Source organism: Nyctereutes procyonoides, unplaced genomic scaffold (assembly GCF_905146905.1).
Source record: "Nyctereutes procyonoides isolate TBG_1078 unplaced genomic scaffold, NYPRO_anot_genome, whole genome shotgun sequence".
NCBI classification, from domain to species: domain Eukaryota; kingdom Metazoa; phylum Chordata; class Mammalia; order Carnivora; family Canidae; genus Nyctereutes; species Nyctereutes procyonoides.
In genome coordinates this window covers 15,330,417-15,352,096 of record NW_026575040.1, presented here as the reverse complement: position 1 = coordinate 15,352,096, position 21,680 = coordinate 15,330,417, and the positions used below count along the sequence as shown (strand labels likewise).

The 21,680-nt window shown below is 44.3% G+C and overlaps 1 protein-coding gene across 1 annotated transcript in view; it reads right to left on the bottom strand.

Moving 5' to 3' along the window:
- Positions 1–19,179, bottom strand: part of ANXA2 (annexin A2) — a 44,949-nt gene extending 25,770 nt beyond the window's left edge. Inside the window, exons 1-3 of the mRNA XM_055319664.1 lie at positions 19,070–19,179; positions 7,341–7,399; positions 4,260–4,359 (exon numbers count right to left, since the gene is read on the bottom strand). Coding sequence (XP_055175639.1) covers positions 4,260–4,359; positions 7,341–7,388 — 148 coding nt within the window. The 5' untranslated portion in view covers positions 7,389–7,399; positions 19,070–19,179. The remainder of the gene's footprint in view (positions 1–4,259; positions 4,360–7,340; positions 7,400–19,069) is intronic.
- Positions 19,180–21,680: the final 2,501 nt, after the last annotated feature.

Genomic DNA, 21,680 nt, shown 5'->3' with positions numbered 1-21,680 from the left:
GATCTGTGTACATTTGACTACTATTTAAATATAGGTTAAACTATTTACCTTTTCACACAGTCTCAGGGGCCATTGTAAATAAGATTAAATAAGTTTAATGAAGTAAAACCCTTGCCCTCAAGGAACTCACATTCTGGTGGGAGAAACAAAATCCATACATAAATAATTACAACACAATATGACAAGAGCTGTAAATTCCTTACGTGAAGTAACATACTTCATGTAAGTATTAGACAAGGAATAATTGGTTCTGCCTCTTTCTCAGAGAAAGCATGGAGAAGAGGCTGTGTATGGGCTCACTCCGGGAGACAAGTAGGAACTGTTTGGGTGTTAGTCAGAACTCCCACCACATGGGGGCTGTACACTCCTGTCACAGTAAAGGCTCCAAGATCCTGGAGATGAAGCTAGAGAGAGAATCTGCCCTGGAGGAGGCAGGGAGACCCACAAAGAGAACAGAAGCCATGACCACCCAGGTGAGAAAGGATATGGCTGAGGGGAAGGAGGGATATTAACTGTTCCCGGTCCTCCTACCAGTCCAGACAGTACCAGCCCATTGGTCTCACCCAGTTCTGCCCCTCCTTCGAATCCCTCCCTACACCAGGCCTGCTCTAGTTTACCATCCTCTGTTTCACAGCAGCTGAAGGACCCTCCGCCACAGGTGACTTCCTCCCTGCTCTCCTTCCTGAGGGGACTCAGACCAAAGGGGAAGTCCGTGGTCAGTCAGAGCAGGTAATTAATGCTCAGAGAGCTCTGTACTTGGCACGCGCTCGCATGTGCACTTGGGCTGCTCTCTAGGAAGGGGAGGCCCAGAGTCATCTTTTCATGGTCCTTCGGCCTTCGCTTATATTGGCATTTGAGGTTTACCATTTGTTTTCTTTGAGGTCAAGGAGACAGCAGTTACAGAGCATTGTGTTCTGCAGGTAAAGGGCTTGAGGAGGGAGGAGGTTAAGGTGTGGCACAAGCTTCTTAGTTACACTGAAGGTAGAAGGTGTTTTAAACGGGAAGCTAAAAAATCAATTAGCTCATTTTAGAAGGTGGTACCAGTTATCTACAAATATCAAGAGGAAGAAGAAAGGGACAGAGGGATATTACTTTCCCAACTACTGACTTCATTTTTGTTTATAATTAAATTTATTGTCTTCCATGTGTGAAATTGATACATGTCATCATAGAAAATTTGGAAAACAAAAAATATGCTGAAAGCACAAGAAAAGAAAAGAATCAATTCCACAACTGACAACTTTTAAGGTAAATGCATGTTAAGACGAGCATTTTCCAATTGTGATGGTTGCACAACTCGGTGAATACACTAAAAGACTGAATCGCACATTTTATATAGGTGAGTTGTATGTACGTGAACTCTACCTCACTAAAAATTGTTCATAAATTTTATTTTTCACATTTTACACTCTATAGATACTCTATGTAACCCAGAAGCTACCATAACTTATTAAGTAATTCCCTAACCGGAAGATAACTTGGGTTTTTCACTACCATAATCAATGATGATATTAATATCTTTGGTACACTGAGCTCTATGTGAATATCATTTTCTTTCTTCTCCACAGTTTCCTAGAAGGATGCAAGGTCCCAAACATACTGACAATCCAGACATGATTTCACAGGACTAACAGAATTAACAAGAAAAGTCAGTTACTCTTGAAAATTACTAGGCACCAAAAATAAATAAGTGGTCCTAAGTGGAAGGCACTAGGCATTAGGTGTGAAGAGAAGACTGGAGACCTAAAGCTGGGACACAAATATGACATGTATCTCACATCAATAGAATCGCAACTACGAAACTCTTTTCATGTCTGAAAATAACTTATGACAAAGGAAAAAAGTCTGATCCTCAAGAGGTGGGTGGCACAACACTGGGGTGTTTAAGAACACGGGCCCAGAGCTGGACAAGTTGTTCAAGCCCCAATTTGAACCAAGGCCAAGAGTCCTGGAGCATGTTAATCCTATACTGTGTCACCTGTAAATGGGAGAGGATACAACATAACATCGGGATGGATTTGAATTTCACCTAAGAAGAACATTCCTAAAGTGCTTGGTGCCATGCCTTCCCATAACAAGCACTCAATAAATAAATAGTGGCAACCAGGATAAGGGTGATGTCAGCTGCTTTTGACCAAAGCGGAATGAATGCATGAATCCAAACCTTAGCCCTCCAGACGTTTCTATTTAGAAACTACAGTATTTTCCTACTAACTCAGAAAGGGCCTGAAGGTATTTTTATTACCATGGGAGTTTCAGCTGTTAGCAGAGTTCATTTGCGCAATCTTTACATTCCAGCGCGCTGAAAAGCTTTCTCATGCAATGATAAAAGCAGCCTTTGTCTCAAGCTTGGGAAAGGCACCATCTTTGTCAGATGAGTTAACTGTTAGGTGAGTTAAGGGTGTTTCTGCAGTGGTGTGTTGGGAAACCCCAGGAATGGAGGCACACCCAAATAGTGAGACAGGGTGAGTTTTAGGAAAGTGGATCAAGTGTGTGCATAGGCAAGCACGCATGTGTTAAGATAACAGGTTTCAGGCACTGTCTATATGGCAGGCACCACTTCATACTTCACAACTGTGTAAAGTGGAACTTTGATTAGCCCTACTTTGTATGTGGAAACTGAAGCTTAGGGCAGTTAAGCATTTTTCCAGAGTCAAATAGCTAGTAAATTAATAGCAGAGCCAAGAGGTGAAGAGCCATGTTTACACAATCTCGCATCCACTACACTCCAGCTCCACCGAAAAAGAATGATGTGTGGTAAGAGAAGCCCTCCAAGTTTTAGTTTCCTTTTCTGATTAGTGACTTCCTGACTTCCCAGCCTGGCCTTTAACAAGTATGGTCATTTGAAAAGCATCAAAAAAAGAAGACTTTTTAAAGGTCTGGTTTGGATGCTTCTTTATTCTCCCTCCAATTGTCCAGGCAGTCCTTCTGGGAGGTACCCAGTGTCCCCAGGGAACTTGAGGCTGCTTTAGGCAGATGATGCAAATCCTTGTGTCCTGTCAGAGCCAAAGGACGTAAAGGATCTTTCTCCTTTCCATCATATCTCTGGAAACAAAAGTCCCCAGTTTCTCTAAGGGTTTTAGATAAGATGGTGTTATAATTTATCCCACAAAACGAAACAATTCTGAGAGTGAAAAGGGGGCACAATCAATAAATAATGAAGACATAAATAAATAAGCCAGCACATATGATCACCCTCATTTTAGGTTCCTAGGCCATCCTGGTTGAGGTTCCCAGTCTGTCAGTGACTGGTATGTGAATTGTACAAGTGTGTCAGTAAGTTAAAACACTATACTCCAAAGAGAAAACTGTCCATGGCTTTTCAGCAAGGGTATGAGACAGCAGCTGCTGGGTTTGCTGGGTCATGTCTGCATCTCAGTCTAGCCTCACAGTGAAAGGAAGTGCTTTGTCCAAAAGGGGAAAGAGTGCGGTCAATCACAAGCATCACCACAATAATCACAATGTCCCAGGGATTTGGAGGATGGGACAAGCCCAAAGACAAATGCTTCATTAACATAAGCCAAAGAGTCTGAACATTTACTTTTATAGACACAGAAAACAGCATGACGATGACCTGAACAAGTTCTTGCTCAACCTCACCCTATTAAATGCTTTATCCACTTGATTTCTAAGGGAAGCTCTTATGCCTTCTGGCCCTCTCTTACTCATCCTGGAACTCGAGGAAATACACTCATCCTGACAGCTTTTCTAATTCAAGCTACAGGCCTAAGGAGTGGCCTAACTAGTAGGGTTAAAAAAAAAAAAAAAAGTCTGAATGCTCTGTTCATTAGATCTAAAAGCAAAGCAATAAAATTTTTCCCACATATGTAATGAAATTCAGGGGCATTCAGGACCAGAAAGGCCAGTTTGGGATCACCATGACTAACCTCTTCCTTGAACAGGAGGCACTGCGGTCTCAAAGTGAAGAGCTGAGCTCCTAACACATATCTGGGGGATCAGCCCTCCGCTCTCAGCTGACGCCTATTTCTGTTACTAGGCTACTTGGTTAAAATACTTTCTCATGTTTTAAGTCTTCCCTGCAAAGAGAGGAAGGAAGAGGAGGGGAGAAAGAAAAGGATGAAGGGAGAGAGGGAAAAAAGGATGGAGTGAGGTGGGGAAGGTTTAGAATCACTCCATGAAAGCTCAAGGACAATTTTGAATGGCCAGTACACAGAGATTAAAAGGAAAATAAAGAGACAACTAACTAAAAATGCCTCAGGCATTGTCAGTGTGACCCGAGAAGGACAAAGGTCACCTACCTTTGGTCTTGATGGCCGTTTCAATGTTCAGAGCATCACGCTCAGCATCAAAATTGGTGTATGCTTTGACCGAGCCGTATGCACTCGGGGGTGTGGAATGCTGAGGTTAAAAGACAAACATACTCAAATCATACACATTTAAAACCCTCCTATTGAAATACCCCTAAAATACATTTTTCTCCTATTGTTTCTTTAAGCAATTCAAATCATTCGTAGACTAGGCGTAACTAGTTAAGTATTAACATGCCACCACAAAGAGAGAATAGGAAACTTCATTATTTCTAATGAGAATTCATCTTCAAAAGCTCAGCTAGTTTAGAATATGCTGTCTGTACTTTCACTTACCCTACTTCTAGTGTAAGCTCAAAAGCAGACAACCCAAGGCTGGGCACTTGCAACCACCATTTATCTGGGATGGCTCTGAAAAACCTTAAATTGGGCCAGCAACAATTTGCAACAAGCTGAAAATGTGGAAATGCCTGAATGACAAGTGTGTTTAGCCAAGTTTTTGCTACAGGCATCTGAATTTCCACTGGACCTGTATCGCTGAGCTCACAATTCTTTAAAATGCAAATGTAAAATGCTGGACTGCTTGTTTCAGACTATCAGATAAGTGAGAGGGAAGCCACCACACCAAGGTGGTCAGGCCTCCTGGCCCACATCCTCTTTGTGTTCACGAAGTTCCTACTCCTCTCTCTCTCTCTTCTGTTACTGTCCCTCTGCTGTTATGCTTTTAACCCTATGCCTACCACTCTTCCTATTTCTTCTTTTTTTTTAAATTACCTTTTAAACCATACTCTCTTCCTTTTCTAATGCTTTTCAAAGCCCAGTGACCCTGTCTGATCTGATGGACCCACTTCCATCCCACCCCACCACCCCAGACTAAGGTAAGGACAGTCATGTGTCTACATCCCAAGTTCTTCTTTCCCAAGTGTTAACTTCTCTCCTTCCTTTAGAGCTCTTGCAGCTTTCCTCCTCCCTGCTACCCAGTCCCACAGCAAAGGCAGGCCAAAGAAGATGGACAACATGGTTTAGGTTGTCAGTGGAACTAACCACCTTCCACACCAAGACTCCTCCATCCCCACAACCTCCTCCAAGTACATAATGCCCATCATAACGTGATGACTTTGCCTCAGTTCAGTTTCTGGGAAGACTCAGAGCCTGAGGTGCCCTGACTTACCTCTCCACCCACGGGCAACACATTATGAGGCATCCCAGCATTCATTTCATTTGGTTTTATGAGCAGGTTATACAGGTAAGTAACTAAGGTGACATCCTCTCAAATGTTTCCCGGGATAAACCAGAAATCTAAGTTCAGGACTAGGCAAAGAATTTCAAAATGTACTTGTGACCATCTTGGCCTTGGCCAAATAATGAATCCAGTTAACATTTATAACTCTGAAACTGGATTATGAAAGTATTTTCTAATTTTACTGAACTTTCCAGTAAGATTAAATCAATGGAAATGGTACATTCAGGAAAAGGTATGGACAAAGGGCTATTCTGAAATACTAAATGTTTTATGGTGCCTACAAAATGTGGATGGAAATCTAAGAAAAACATTTCCCTATTTATTAACAGTACCAGCAATTATTTGCGAAGGCAGGCAATCTGGCCATTGGGCCATATCACATATGGCTTCATTTCCTAGGTGCTATGTCATCTTATTCCAAAAACAGCAAGTACTGAAAGTTTTGCATATATTTTTTTTAATTTCTAGAAACAACAATAAATGGTTAATTGAACCTATTAGCTGTAAAATCCACTTGTTTGAAAATCAAATTACTGAGGAAAAGTGATTTTTTTCTTCCTCTAAAATATGGGGGAATATATGACATTTTCTATTGCAGTCCTATTTCTCCACACAGAGAAATGCATCATACTAAAGTAACTTCAAAGACTACACAAAAAGCCCTTTTCTGAAATCTGATACTAAAAACAATCTAACAATCAGATTCTTTACAAAAAAAAATCATTTAGCTCTTGGACTTGTTGGACAACAGTGCATACAAGTTCCTCAAGGAAATATGAAAAATATATAGGCTCTCTACTCCATACAATCTGTATTTGCATAGACATCACCTATCTGAACATTTGATGGCAAGAACCAGAGATAATACAGAGGGTTCTGTACTACCCAATCCAAACTGCTGTCAACAGAAGTTTGAGTGTTTCAATGTATTTTGATTTCAGTGAGAGCATATTTCGAGGTATTGGCATGATATGCCTACAAACCAGTATTACTTGTAAAAGCCATTTCTGCCAAGATGACCTGAAAGATGTATGGTATTATTAGATATTTACACCTATTCATATCATAAATTCTACTTGATTCTAAAAGTACTTGCAATGATGTATAATTTCACATATAGTTTTAAAAAAATTTTAACTGTAAAAAAAAGCAGATGCATCAGAATTTCCAGGTCCACATATTTCCTGTGAAAGACAATTAGATATAATTCTGAGCTCCCTAATAGCCAAAGCAATAAAAGGAAACATGATAAATTAGAATACTTTCTTATTTAGCTAAAAAGAAAACAAAATACAAGACAACAACCAAAAACCAAACACACACAAAAAAATCCTAATTCTCTAGTTCTTCTGAAGAAAAGATTTCCCAGGTGCTAAATTAAAAACAACAACAAAGGTCTAAGTCCTTATCTAGAATAACTTCCTGATCACTGGAAGAAGCCCAAAACATAAGGATCATTTTTGACATGGATGTAGCTTATGCCAATCATTACTAAAATGCCAGGGCATGACATTAAAACTCATGTATCATCATGACACTTACTACCACTGACACGCTAAGTATATAGCAGGATAAAACTCCAGTGTCACTAATGCCTGTCCAATTTTAATGTGATGCCAAAAAAGCTTCTAGAGCCATCACATATCTGTCAAATTGAACTACTAGCAACAGCAAAAATAATGGGGAAGAAAAGGGGAATGCAGAGGGGGGAATGATTGTCTAAATGTTGTCCTCGTTGTCCTTAGATGTACAAGGAAAGAGAGTAGCACAGTTATCCAGAGAGATGTCTAATTTGCAAAAATTACACAAAGTGAAAATGATATACTTACATCACCCTCCAAGCTGAGCTTGCAGAGAATTTCGTGAACAGTAGACATTTTGAAGGAAGCTGGGGAAAAAAGTACAACAAATAGTATTGATGAAGAGGCTTCCTTTCCCCCGAAGCGCAGTGATTCATTATACTAATCTCTATTTCTTGGACCATTGCATCTAAGGATATTAGAGTAATTTTTGCAAATAGATGCAATTCCTATCTTATGACTGGGCAAATTAAAGCTGGGAAATGGTTTGTCTTACTTTTGGATGGACTACAGAAGTAGCCATCCTGCTTTGTGTAAACAGAACCTGGGGAGACTGATTTGTGAATACAAAAACAAAATGCTCCTCAAGGCTCATGCAACTTGTTCTAACGGGATAAAATGAAGTCTTCCACTTCTCATAAAAAGTGATAAGCTTGTCCAACCAGCATCTACTTCTGTATTTCTCACTAGCAATTTACCTTACTGAAAAGGACCCTGAAATCAATAGCGTTTGCAGGTTGGCCCATTCCTAAATAGAACCTTTATTACTACCTGTGATTATTTTCTTAGCTCACCAATGCTTAGAAGATATTGACAGTTTATGAAAAAGACCATGGAGATATTTTCTGACATTAACTCATTCCAGAAAAGACTGATTCTTCTTTTTAAGATTCAATAGGGCTAAAATGAAGTCATCTTCCAGTTAATACACTTAATCAGGCAGTGACACTATAGCCTGATGAATTGGCTTTCCAGCTTTGCAATCACACAGTTCTCGGAATTGATATACTAACCTCTGCCAATGAAGAGTGCCCAAGTAGCAGGAAATCTATCTCAACTGAGACAAGATAGGTCATTCAGCATTATCACTCCCAAAATAAGAAAACAGAGCGGAACTGTATCCTGAAACAGTGGGATCGACGTCTGAATTACAGCATCTCCTGCTGTGGTCTCTTCTTGCTTAATATTTTTTCATCAAGGTAATTATGCCCATGCAAATTCAGCTTTCCATTCTCTTCCAACAGTTTGCATGGTCTAAATATTTTCATAAAACTGGCTTGGAGGGAATATTTGACGCAGACACTTGCTAACTTACAGGAACGCTTTCGAATAAGCAGATTCCAGGCTCCGTGTTGGATGGAGGTGGGGAAATGTAAGAAAAGAAGATTCGCCTTTATCTGTGCTTATGGATATATTTCTGCAAGATTTTCACCCTGAGCTCTCTCCTAGACCACCCCTCTCTCTTCTTAATGATCACAGAAGATTTTTAAGCACAGCAAAAAGAAAACCAAACCTATTCCAATTGCCCCCTTTCCTACAGCTCTCAGACACCCCCACCTCGACTATGTATCACCGCTGGGATATAATCCTGATTGTAAAAGGTCTTGCTCTGTAAATAAACTGTGGTATACCTGAACAATGGAATATTCTTCAGAACTGAAAAGAAATGAGCTATCAAGCCATGAACAGACATGGAGGAATCTTTTTTTTTTTTTTTGAGAGTGGCCAGATGTAATCTTTATTAGACAAAGATTTCAAAGTAGTCATTATAAAGATGGTTAGAGAACTAAAGTAAATGATTAAACAAGTAGAGGAAGGTCTGCTGATGATGTTGACTATGGAAAATTTTATGGCATAAAATATGAAACATATGAAATACATAAATTCTTAGCAATTGGTAAACTCTTGCAGCTGACCAAAGAAGAAATAAAAAATCTGAATATATCTATAACAAAATAAGAGATTTGAATTAATAATAAAAAACCTTCCATGAAGAAAAAGCCCAGTTCCAGGGGCATCTGGGTGTCTCAGTATGTTAAGCATCTGCCTTTGGCTCTAGTCACAATCTCAGGGTTCTTTTTCTTTTCTTTTTTCTTTTTCTTATTTTTATTTTTATTTTATTTTATTTTTTATGTTGTAATTTTATGTGTTTATTTATTTATTTTAATAAATTTATTTTTTATTGGTGTTCAATTTGCCAACATACAGAATAACACCCAGTGCTCAATCCCGACAAGTGCCCCCCTCAGTGCCCGTCACCCATTCACCCCCACCCCCCGCCCTCCTCCCCTTCCACCACCCCTAGTTCGTTTCCCAGAGTTAGGAGTCTTCATATTCTGTCTCCCTTTCTGATATTTCCTACCCATTTCTTCTCCCTTCCCTTCTATTCCCTTTCACTATTATTTATATTCCCCAAATGAATGAGACCATATAATGTTTGTCCTTCTCCGATTGACTTATTTCACTCAGCATAATACCCTCCAGTTCCATCCACGTTGAAGCAAATGGTGGGTATTTGTCATGACATGGAGGAATCTTAAAAGCATATTATTAAGTGAAAGAAGCTAATCTGAGGGGCTATATACTACATACATAGTATGGTTCCAACTACATGACATTCTGGAAAAGGCAAGACCGTGGAGACAGTAAAAAGATCAGTGGTTGCCAGGAATTAGAGGGAAAGAAAGGAGTCAATCAGTGGAGAACAAAGGATTTTTAGGGCCATGAAACTACTAGGCATGATACTATAATGGTGGACACATGCCTTATACGTTTATCAAAGCTCATTGAATGTACTGCAACAAGAGCGAACCCTAATGTTAACTATGTGCTTGGAGTGATAGTGATGTGTCAATGCAGGTTCATTGGTTGTAGCAAATATACCACTCCAGTATGGGAGGTCATACATCTCTCCAATAACAGTAGCTACCTGCCACACATGGCCATCAAGCACTCGGAAAATGTCCTGTCCAGACTGAGACATACTGTAAGTGTAAATTATACAATGGATTCTGAAGACTTAGCATGATAAAAAGCATATAAAATCTGTTTTTTATACTGATCATATGTTGTATTTATATGTTGGGTATGTTAGGTTAAACAAAATACACTATTTAAATTTAATTTCACTTGTTTCTTTTCTTTTTTTTAATATAGCTATTAGAAGTTTACAATTGCATATGAAACTCACATTCTAGTTCTGTTGGGCAGTGCTAGTCTAGACGATCCCATGACCACGGTCCAATCCTAGTCTGGTCCAAAAAAACGTCTGCAGTGGCAAGGTCATGTGAAAATTAAGTTTGAGATTTCTTGTCAGGACAAATAAGTTTGAGTCTTCCTTGATAGAGTGAGAAATCTCCTACTTCTACTCGGGCCAAGGAACATTCCAAAGGGTCTTGTCAGTATCCATCAGCCTAAGAATCACCAAAGTGGAGATGAATTCCCTAGGACACTAACCATCCCATCCTGACCTTGACCATCACCCTGAGCCTCCGTCAGAACTGCAGTAGGTCTGCAGTGAGGGGTAAACTACTGTCGTATGCCTTACAAAATTCTAGTCCCCACTGTAAACAGCTAAGAAATAAAAATGTCAAAATAAAAGCAAAACCCCAAGGAGAGGATCAGTAAGTCAGACTTACAAAGAGAATTGTTTCTGCTCCCAAAGAAGCGTGGATTAAAAGTCCACTTCTTTCTTAAACCAGGTGCCTCCCATTGGTTCTGATGTGTAGGGAATCTCCTACACATCAGAGTGCACAGTAAGCTTCCATTGCATAGTTCCTTCAAGCTCCCTTTCCAGCCCTGAGCATTGGCTTTGCAGGCAGCTGCCTAAGCTTGTCCCACATGGCACCCTCGTTACTGTACATGTCAAAGACAATCTGATACACACTCTCCATTCCTGCTAATTCTTCTCCCACAGCCACAACACACTGAGGAGAGGAAAAAATAGGGCTTTTTAAAGGCCCCACAAATCTTCCTTTCTATTTCATCGTGAACTGTTGTGCCGTTCTTTCATCAACGCAATCCTACACACTACTATCAAGTAAATTCCTGTATTTCATCTCGTTGAAATAGTTCGAAACCTATCCCTCAATGGCATTCTCTTATTCCGGCTCAGGCCAGCCCTCAAAGATTGGCACAGACACCCAGCCTCAGTGCCCTCCATCTACTCCTCCAATAAAAGTGGACTTGAGCCCAACAGTGACTTGCTTCTCCCCAAACACTGCTCCTTTCATCCACAGTGCCCTGTCTCCTGCTTCCTCCCCTTTCCACCCCCTGCCTTTACCTCTTCTTTTAGTTCTGGTGACCATGTCCATTCCTGAGGTCACCACTACTCTGGCATCTGCTAACAGTGTGGCAGGTCTGCCAACCCATGTGCTCTCTCCCACCTTCACTGCAAAAGCACTTTCTGATGCCACCAGACTTCTTTTGCTGAGCACAATGTATGGAGTTCCTGCATGTACCAAGTATTCAAACGGCAAATGCCTAAGTACAATACAAAGCACAGGGAGTATATTTTATTTCATCTCCCTCACAGAGTCCTGGTCCCCCACAAACTTCACAGGGCCTTTGCACACTCCAGGTGCTAAGTAAACTTAGTTTATAAGTTGGTATTTGGCATCATTAATATTTATATTTGTATTACTTAGAATCATCCTGCAGAAAAAGCAAGAAAGTCACAATAGCCACAAAATGATCTCCATGAAGCTTGCTATAAGTGTAAGTCCTTTTGTATCCGATAAATACTTCCTATTTCATGCAAGCTTAATGGCAAATACATTTTCATCTTACCGATAAAAAATGGCCCTTTGTTTCTTCACTACATCTGATCCCCTGGCAATGCAATCAGTTTGTGGAGGACTGATTAGTCTCTAGAAGAAACAGTCCGCTTTGCCACTCATAATGTTTGTTAAAACATTAGCTTAACAGTACGCTTGATTAATGAGAACATGTCAGTGCAGTGCTACCCTTGAAAGCAAAAATAAAGAATGTCTTGGTAGTGCTGTTAGGTTGCAAACACTGGTACCCTTCAAATAATCAATCGACAAATCGCTAACAGGCACACACTCTTGGCTTGCACTGCATTGAGGGCTATGATGACACACACAAGACTCTACCCCCACAGAGCTTTCCAGTCCTCTTTCCTTCTTGCCCCAGTGAGATACTGGAGGCGTTAGCCCAGACCACTCAGCTAATGAGAATCGAGGCAGGGCCAGAATCTGGGTCTTCTGACTCTTGAGCTTTCACCCTTGCAACTTTACCACAATGGTTCTCCATTCCGAAAGATTAAGATTCAAGACAGAAAGATAAAAGTAATATGAGTGAGATCAGCTAAGAATGGTGAGGTACTGGCAGGTTTGAGAAGGGAACTCACCCTGGAAGTCTCCAGCCAGACAAACATGGGAGAAAGGCTGAGAAGGAACAGAGAATGTCTGTCCCTGAGTGGTGGGAGAACCAGATGGACAAGTTTAAAGCAAGCCCTGTCTAATGTCTAACTCAGTGCCCTGTGGGAGGCCTAAAATATTAGTTCCTGACCAGTGCAAATTTAAGCTTGGCTGTGGAAATATGAGAGAGCCAGAAAGCCAAAGTGATTTGTTCCCCAATGCTCATTGTTAACTGTTCACCACACTGGCTCTGGAGGCTGAATTTTCTTACTAAAAGCAGTAGTTCTGCCTCAGTTTACCTACTACTCTGAGAATAAAAGTCTATGAGCCTGAGACAATTCCACCCCCATTGACTCATCAGTGTAAAATCCTTTTTTTAAAAGATTATTTATTTATTTATTTATTTATTTGTTTGTTTGTTTATTTATTTGAGAGAGAGAGCAGAGCAAGAGAGAGAGAACACAAGTGGGAGGACGGTGGGCAGAGGGAGAAGTAGGCTCCGCACGGAGCAGGGAGCCCCACGTGGGGCTTGATCCCAGGACTCCGAGGTCATGACCTGAGCCGAAGACAGACGCTTAACTGGCTGAGCCAGCCAGTGCCCCCACAGTGTAAAACTCTTAAGTGTGTTACAAGCAGAACAGCAGCTCCTTTCCTGGCAGACAACATGAAAATGGCAGTCTGCATCACTCTTTCCAGCACTTCGGCCTCACCCAGATCTCCAACTGGTTTCAACTTGTAAAAAAGATGCAGTATTGGGGGGAGAGGGGCAGGGTGGCCAGCAGATTCAACCTGTTGATGAGTAGTATCTACACATACCAGTACCTTCCATTCCCAGGGAAGGGCTGACTGACTAAACAAGATTATTAAAATGGTTCTTTATCAGGCAAAGTTTTTTCTTTAAGAAAATTGAGAGGTACAGAGAGACTTAGTGAAAGAGCCACACCTACTTCAAACTGGTTGAAATAAGTCACCACTGGAGTGAGAACAGACTCACACTCATGCCTTACAGCACCCCCCCCCCCCGGGCCCACCACCCAGCCATGAAGGGAACAGTTTTCTCCTCTGGCCTTGAAAATATTAATGAATAAAGACTGTTAACCGCCTGACTGGAAAAGCCCATGGAGGGCAAAGCTAGACATTAATGAAATCTGTGCAGCTGTTGAAAAACAATCATTTACATTTAACATAAGAACTGTCTTAAAGATATTTAAGGGTTTGTCCTTTTTTTAAAAACTATATATTTTTTGTTTTATTGTTTCACTTCAAACACAGGTTAATAAAAATAGTACACGTGAAACAGATTTAACTTCTCCCCGAAAAAGGAAAGTAAAACAAAATTTGCAAAAAGGGTTGAAACAAAGCAAATCCAAAAGTCAACACTTTGCCAACAGCAAGAACAAGTTCTACTGAAATGAATTGAGAACCAGCTCCAGAAAACCCAAATATTAATTCGCACAAACAAATAAATACATGTTGCTACAGGGCTGGTTTGCAAAGCCAAATCTGCAATCTGAATATACTCCACCAGTTTTGTGGACACACCCACTTTAGTTTTGTGGACACACCTACTTTAGTTTAAACGTGGTGTTGATGTGTTACCACAAAACACAGCCCTAGCAACCATGATGAATCAATCAGGAACTGGATGATACAAATGAGGATTTTTAAAAGGAAAATGTGTGGGGGTGGCAGTGGGGAGGGTTGTGTTTCCCCACCAAAACCTTCCCTGTGCAGAGTTCCAGGCCTACAGGGTCAAACTGGAATTTTAAACCAAAAGAGGGGAAAAAAATATTGCATGAGTGGAGTTGGGAGTGGAATTCATATTCCCCGCCCCTCAAAGCATTTTTATTGAACAGAACATTCATTCCTGAAAACACAGACTTTTGTCCTTGGTTTTATGGTCTTGATCAATGCCTGAGTCACAGGGCCAAGTAATCCTGCAGAAATCCTGGACTTGTGCCCAGTGGCCTTGATCAAACTGAGCAGGACGGACACAGCAGCACTTGCTCTGGCTCGTCCCTTCTGCAGCCTGATCTGAATCAGTATGTGTTCATTTGCTACCTACAGACCTACGTGGCAGCCTCTTATTCTCAGAGGTACTCGGTTCCCTGTCATGGGTTTGGAGTGGGTGGAAAGAGACTGGCAGGAAGAATGAAGTCAGTTGGCATGGAACGCTTTCAGGGTTGGGAAATCCAGGCCTTCACATCTACAGCTCAATGTCAATGTTTTATGGCCCACGTACTATGTTTCTTTTTTCTTTTTTTAAGAATTTATTTAAAAAAAAAGATTTTATTTATTTATTCATAAAAGAGAAAGAGGCAGAGACACAGGCAGAGGGAGAAGCAGGCTCCCTGAAGTGGGACTCGATCCCAGGACCCCAACATCATGACCTGAGACAAAGGCAGATGCTCAACCACTGAGCCACCCAGGTGCCCCTCACATACAGTATTTCTAAGAGGAACCTGGTACCTACAGAAAAAGCCTAAACTCAGCATTCAAGATCTCCCACACTTTGGAATTTACCTACCTTTCCACAAATATCTCCTCCACAGCCCCCTACATAAGTGCATATGCACACCTAGCATTGCAGGAACGCTGGACTGGTGGTAATTCTTCTCTAAATACACTCAGCATACTTCTACTACCTCTAGGCCCAAATTCTTTGGAGTTCCCCCCTCTGGAAACACTCAATCTTGATCAACTGACATCCTCGGTAGACTTCAGGATACAAAAAATAATGTACTTTTTCTCCTGCACCTCTTCCTGATCTATGGTCCTGTCTCTGTGTGTCTGTGAAATGTCAAAAATGAGTATATTAAAGTGGCCTTCCATGTTATCTGCCCACAGGTTTCTGTCACAATCACTTCTGTTTCTTTATAGGTGTGAGTGCAGTGCCTAGCCAACAGTAGGCGCCCATTCGCATTTATGGATGGTTTACACACCCTGGGTCTTTCCATTTCATTATGTCTTCTTTTTCAATGCACTCTTGCCCATCATTCTTTCTCTCCCTCAGACTGAACATCCTATTTCCATACATTCTGAGCTGGATGCTTAAGCTGCCAGCAGCTTCCTTACAAATCTTCACAGATCACTTCAGGGACAGCCTCTTTCTTCTCTTGATATATTCCCACTCCAGTACCCTACTTCTACTGCCAGGACCGCTTGGGTCCTAGCTCTACCCACTGGACAACGTGGAAATGTGACCTACATCTCCTAGGGCACAGAATGCAAGGAAGGAACAGAAAGGAGGAAGAACTTGCAAGTGGCCTTGGGACTCCCATTTCCTCTGAGCTCTGAGTGTGTTCCCTGGGTGTGGTAGGGAGGCAAAGAGCAAGGACTCCAGGTCACAGCCACTCCTCTGATTCAGAACTTTCCACACAGAACCTAGGATTAGAACTCAGACTACTTGGATATACTGACTTCTCCCTGACAAGACTGAGCAGAGATGTCTTTAAGCTTCAGGGTGTACCCTAGAAGGGAGATTCAGAGGTAATCTCAGTGGAACCACCCAAAACAAGCCGGAGCATCTCCTGACCCCTACTGCTGACCTGCCTCCCAACAAAGTAGACGGAGACTGCCTCTGGCAACAGAAGGAAGAGCATACCAGTAAAGGAGTGGAAAGAATTTTTTAAAAGAATCAGAATTTCCTGATGTAGCCTCCAACTAGAATGGGGTAGGGCACTAGGGAAAATGAGGGAGGTAGATTCCCATGTGCAAAAAAAAAAGAGAGAGAAGCATTCCATTTCTATTTAATTATTATGATCAAATCCGGAAGGCAGGTTAAGTCACAATAATTTAAAAAAATACTACCACAAGGCAGGCTAAATATGACACTCAGGTTTGTGGAACAGCTAGACTAAGGGGGAAATGAGCCCCTGCTAAGTTTGGAAACTAAATATTAATTTGGGAAAATGTAAAGTTCAGAATCCAATTACTATCTATACAATTCACTTACTTTGTCTATTATTTTCTCTCCCCACCAGACTTGAAATCTCAAGAGCAGGGTTTTTTTGTTCTGGTTTGTTTGTTTTTTCAGTCTCTTTTGTTCACTCTTGCATACCCAGTACCTTTATCTGTGAGTAGAACGTGAAAAGATGCTTAATAAGTATCATGGAATGAATGGATGTTCAAAGCAGCCCAGTAGAGACTGGGACACAGCCACTCTTAATTAACAAAAAAATGCCTCAGCCGGCCCACAGCCCTGCACAAGGCTCATGGGTGTGTTAGTGCAAGATTCTAGGCCCAATGGTGCAGGAAGAGCCTACAGCCCTCAAGATCAATACCAATTATAGAAGGATACCTACCTTGCCAGGAAAACTACTTAAATCAGAAATTAGTCAGGAAACTAATGGCCATGCCAGCCAGCCTAATGTCAGTCAATACGGTACTTTAATAGCTCAAAGACACAAGATGTTAAAAACTGAGACGCAATCCAAGAATAAGCACCTAATCAAAGCCCATGAGTAAGCAGTATTTCCTGGGCATTTGCCACAGGCAGGCCATTTGGCACTGCAGGAAATTACAAAATCCATGAGGTCTCCAAATCATAAACCCTCAACTAAAAAGAAAAGCACATTGATGGTCACATCCTCGCACTACAGATGTTGGTTGATAGATACTTTCGGAGAAACCCTTGAAGCTTTTGGGTAACATATGGACTTAGAAGAAGGGAGGGAAGTGCTAAACGGGACCGTCTTAACGCCACTGGCCAGAGGACTCCTCTCCAGAGTTTGCTTCTCTGAAGCTGGCCTCTGCGGAGATCTTCCTTCACAATGCCTGAATGTCATAATTATGTGGCTCCTTAATTCCGTGGCCTCTAATTTCATAAAGCACAGATCTGTTTAGGTTAACAAGGTTTTCTTGGGTTTTTAAATAACACAACTCTTTTGTGTTGCTGAGGACCACCAACCTTCTTAACTTAATGAATATTGATTCTATTTGCTGGTCTCTAGCTGAGTGTAAGTGCACCAAAGTGAAAAGGAGGAAGGATGGCAGCAGAACTGGATAAGCCTAATGGCTTTTCTAATATGTCAGAGAAGAGGGATGCTAAGGTCACAGGAGGAAGGTGGAAAAACAAGGGGGGGGGGGCAAAGATACAAGTTTCCAATTAATTAATCTGGCCAACCTTAAAACTAGGAAAGTTCCAGAATAATATTTCAGTGATGTATTCTTCCTACCCACATATCCTCCTCCTTTATCCTCCCGCCTTTCCTCCCTACCTTTACCCCCCAACCCCCAAAGTAAGCATGTATTATCAAGGCAATACTTAGATAACAGAGCCTTTTGAGTGGAGGGTCCTGGGCTAACCTGGGAACCTAACCACCTTTGTAGCATTGTTTCGGTGAGAAAGTACGTCCTGCATTCCAAACCACCAAGCTCCGGACAGGGCAGCCCGCAGTTTTGGACAGAAGCCATCAGTAAAGTAGGTCTGAGCTGGGGCGGGGGACTCCCAGACTCTAGGATCTCAAAGCTCTAGGGTAAAAGGCCCCAGGGGGCGCCCAGGGGGCCGCGGCTCTCTGACACATTCAGAATCCCCATAGTTTTGCAAAGGTAAATCAACACAAAACCGACAACGTGCATGTGCATGTGCATGGCACCTCGTGTGTCCAATGTGCTTTACAGATTTATTTTTGAATGAACATGGTTTTTGAGATCTTCCATAATACCGGTGTAGGTGGAGGTAAGCTCAGGTATCCTTGAGCCATTGTCACAGGGGAGACTGACCTCCTCCTACCTTCTCAACAGCCAGGTAGTTGGTTGATGGGGCCCAAGGGCTGAGCCGAGCTGCGCGGAGCAGCCCGGGGGCCACGCCCTGCCCGGACCCGGGTCCGGGACTCGCTGCGGCACCCTCGGGGACTCACAGTCACTGACATCCCCCTCCCTCCCCTCCCCCCACCTGGGGGACACTTCCTTCCTGACGCGAAAAATGGTCTACAAGTGGGAAACTCTCCAGATTACAAGGAAATCAGAAGTCGCTCTCGGACAAGATAACCTAGACGGAGGAGCATGAGCGGGGGCTTCTCGGCCTTGCTGTGTTTCCCTGGGGAGCGGCCTTGCCCCCACAAACCCCCCCTCATCCACGCCCCACCGCTTCCCTCCAGCCCGCCGGTTGGAATTCCACAAACCCCCGGGTGTTTGTGTTCGAGGTGAATTTCTTTGTTTTTGTTTTGTTTTTTGTTTTTCAAATAAAGTGACCTCAAGCTGATGGAGGTCACTTTCTAGAAGGCTGTTGAGCTCCTGGTAAGCGTGGAGGGAGATGCCGGCAGCCACACCCTGCGCCCTGCGGCGCCCCAGCGCCTGGCACGCGGGCCCTCCGCTGCCCCCCCGCTCCCCCCCCCGCTCCCCTCCGCTGCCCCCCGCTCCCCCCCGCTCCCCGCGAGCACTCCGGGGGGTGCCCGACCCCCGACCCGGGGCGCCGCTGCTCCCCTGCGCACCTGGCCACGGCGCCGCTCCCCGCGGAGCCCCGCGGCCCCTCCCCGGGCGGCCCCCGCGTGTCCCGCGGCCCCCGGCCCGCTGCTCCCCGCCCCGCCCCGCGAGCGCGAGCGCGAGCGCGGCCGCCCCGGGGCCAGGCGGGAGGGCGGGGCGCTCCCCGCTTACCTGGGCCGGGCGCCGAGAGCCGCGAGCGTCCCCGGGTGCAGAGCGGGGCTGGCTGCCCTGGGTGGGGCTTTTATAGCCGCCACAGCCTCCCGGAGCGCGCGAGGCCCGCCCCGCCCCGCCCCCCGCCGGCTCCCACCCCGAGCCCGGTGACTCACCCCGCCCGGCCCGGGGCGGCCTCGCCCTGGAGGCCCCGCGCCCAGCCCGCCCGCCGCCGCCCTCCCGAGGCGTCCCGAGGCGTCCCGAGGGGTCCCGAGGCGTCCCGGGGCGTCCCGGGGCGCGCGGCTGGCCCCTCCCTCCCTCCGCCCTTCCCCCGGGACGCTCCTGGCGCCACGTCGAGTCCTCAGCCCTGACTTGGGCGAAGGAACGAGCGAGGCCTTAGGAGACGCGGGGCTGCGTTAAGTCACTTTTCTTTTCTTTTTTTTCTTTTTCTTTTTTTTTTTTTGGCGTCAATGCAGTGGGAGAAAGAATTGTTCCAAGACACATAAACCGAGACTCCCCCGAGCGGGGCCCGCTGGCGTCCAGCGGCAGCTCCCCGGGGCCGTCTGCAAACGTAGGAGCGTAAGCCCGGACCTGCAGCCCCCGGGCGGGGAGGGGCGGGGGAGGGGGAGGGGCGGGGGAGGGGCGGGGGGCGGCCCCCGGGGCCTGCCCTGCAAAGCCTGGCTCGCCGGGGCCGGAGTTGGGACGAGAGGAACCGGTGAGGGGCCGGAGCCAGGCCCCAGGCCCCAGGCCCAGGCCCCAGGCCCCAGGCCCAGGCCCCGGCCCAGGCCGCTACCCCAGGCCGCTACCCCCGCCCCCTTCCGCCCCCTTCCGCCCCTTCCGCCCCCTTCCGCCCCCTTCCGCCCCGGGGTTGGGAGCCCGTTTTCCCGAGCGCGGTCCTCTCCCTTTCTGGCCACGCCTCCGGGCCTGGGCTCCCCCGCGGGCGGCCGGGGTGCGGCTGGGTGGGGCCGGCGGCTCCGAGCCGCGAGTCCAACAAAGAAGTTTCCTCTTCTCCCCTAACTGCCCTTCTCTCTCTCTCTCTCTGTCTGTCTCTCTCTCTCTCTCTCTGTCTCTCTCTCTCTCTCTGTCTCTCTCTCTCTCTCTGTCTCTCTCTCTCTCTCTCTCTCTCTCTCTCTCGCAGCTCCCTCCGCTGTTCTGCACCTTTCAGGCGCTTCACCGAGCTCCTCTCCTCCTCCTGATGCTTCTGTCTTTCACTCTCCACCGATCTTACGGTCTGTTTTCTAGCTGAGAACCATTTCACTCCAGAGAACCGTAAAATTAAAGCCGAGTCAAAAGACATTGGTTGCCACGCTCAGGATCACCAAACCAGCTGGCCACGAAGGGAGTCCCTGGACGCTCATCCCTGAGCCGTTACCAGGCTCATTCACTGGTACGGACACGTGATAGGCCCTATCAAGGGCACGTAGAAAATAAATCCGCTCTTATACAATTTCTGATTTACATTAAAAAAAAAAAAAGATTTTAAGTAATCTCTACACCCGACCTGGGCTGGAACTCACCACCCCAAAATCAAGCAGTACTGGTTCCACCTACTGAGCCAGCCAGGAAATCCCTGTTTTAAAATTTATAGCTCCTCAGTTTAGGGTGAAAGCCTTACAGGCAGAAATCGTGTTTATATGCCTACTCCTCCGAACATTCTGGAACAGAAAGAGAACACAGGCAGACTATAATGGGGAACAGGAGCCAGCCTTCCTTCTATTCCTCTCTGGGCAGGGTGCACAGCCTCTTATTGCTATTTGGGTGTGGTGGGCCCTCTACAGAAGGTTAAGATTTAATTCAAATCATACGGAATGCATAAAAGTCACCAAGTCTCCAAAAGACTGTTTTTTTAATTTATCTTGAGACTCCAGCAAACTTAAACATACGGATCTGTGCAATAGCCAGTTTGCTTCAAGCTCCAGAAATTTACACCGATGTTATCATAAAAATTAAGTTATTAGAAGTCATGGTTTGCTATCTGAGGAATGTGGAGCCAATTCTGGCAGTATAAAAGAACTTTTTAATCTCTTGGTGCAAAGATTCTCTTTTTTCCTTCCTTTTCCCCCCCATAGCTGGGGAGAATGTTTACTACAATGGATCTGAGATTATGTCTACTGTTGTGCGCACTGTCCTCTGAAGCCTCTATTTTATTCACACTTTGCCATATCTGAACACTGCTAATAGTAACTAGCTAGCAATAAGCCATCACAAAAATTATAAAATAGAATCATTCAGAGTAATAGAATGTTAGAGCAGAGAGAGGTTTTAAGACTAACTCGTCTAATCCTTAATTTTTATAGATGAAGCTAGAACCCAAATAAAGTTCTCTGCCCAGTCCAGAGATTAAATAATGCACTCAAGTTACTTAATGTAACAAGTTACCATTAAAACTTAGTGGTTAAAACATACATAGCCATTTATTTGCTCATGATTTTGCAATCTGGACAGGATTCAGTTGGGACAGCTTGACTGTTCCAGATGATGTTGGGTGGGGCAGCTCAAATGGGGTTGGAGGATCAGAAGTGGTTTAACCCATTTGTGTAGTGTCTTAGCTGGGTTGCTAGAATGTCTGAGAGCAGGCTAGGTCTCTCTGTCCCGCTGATCTCTCATCCTCCAGCTCTCCATCACTACACCA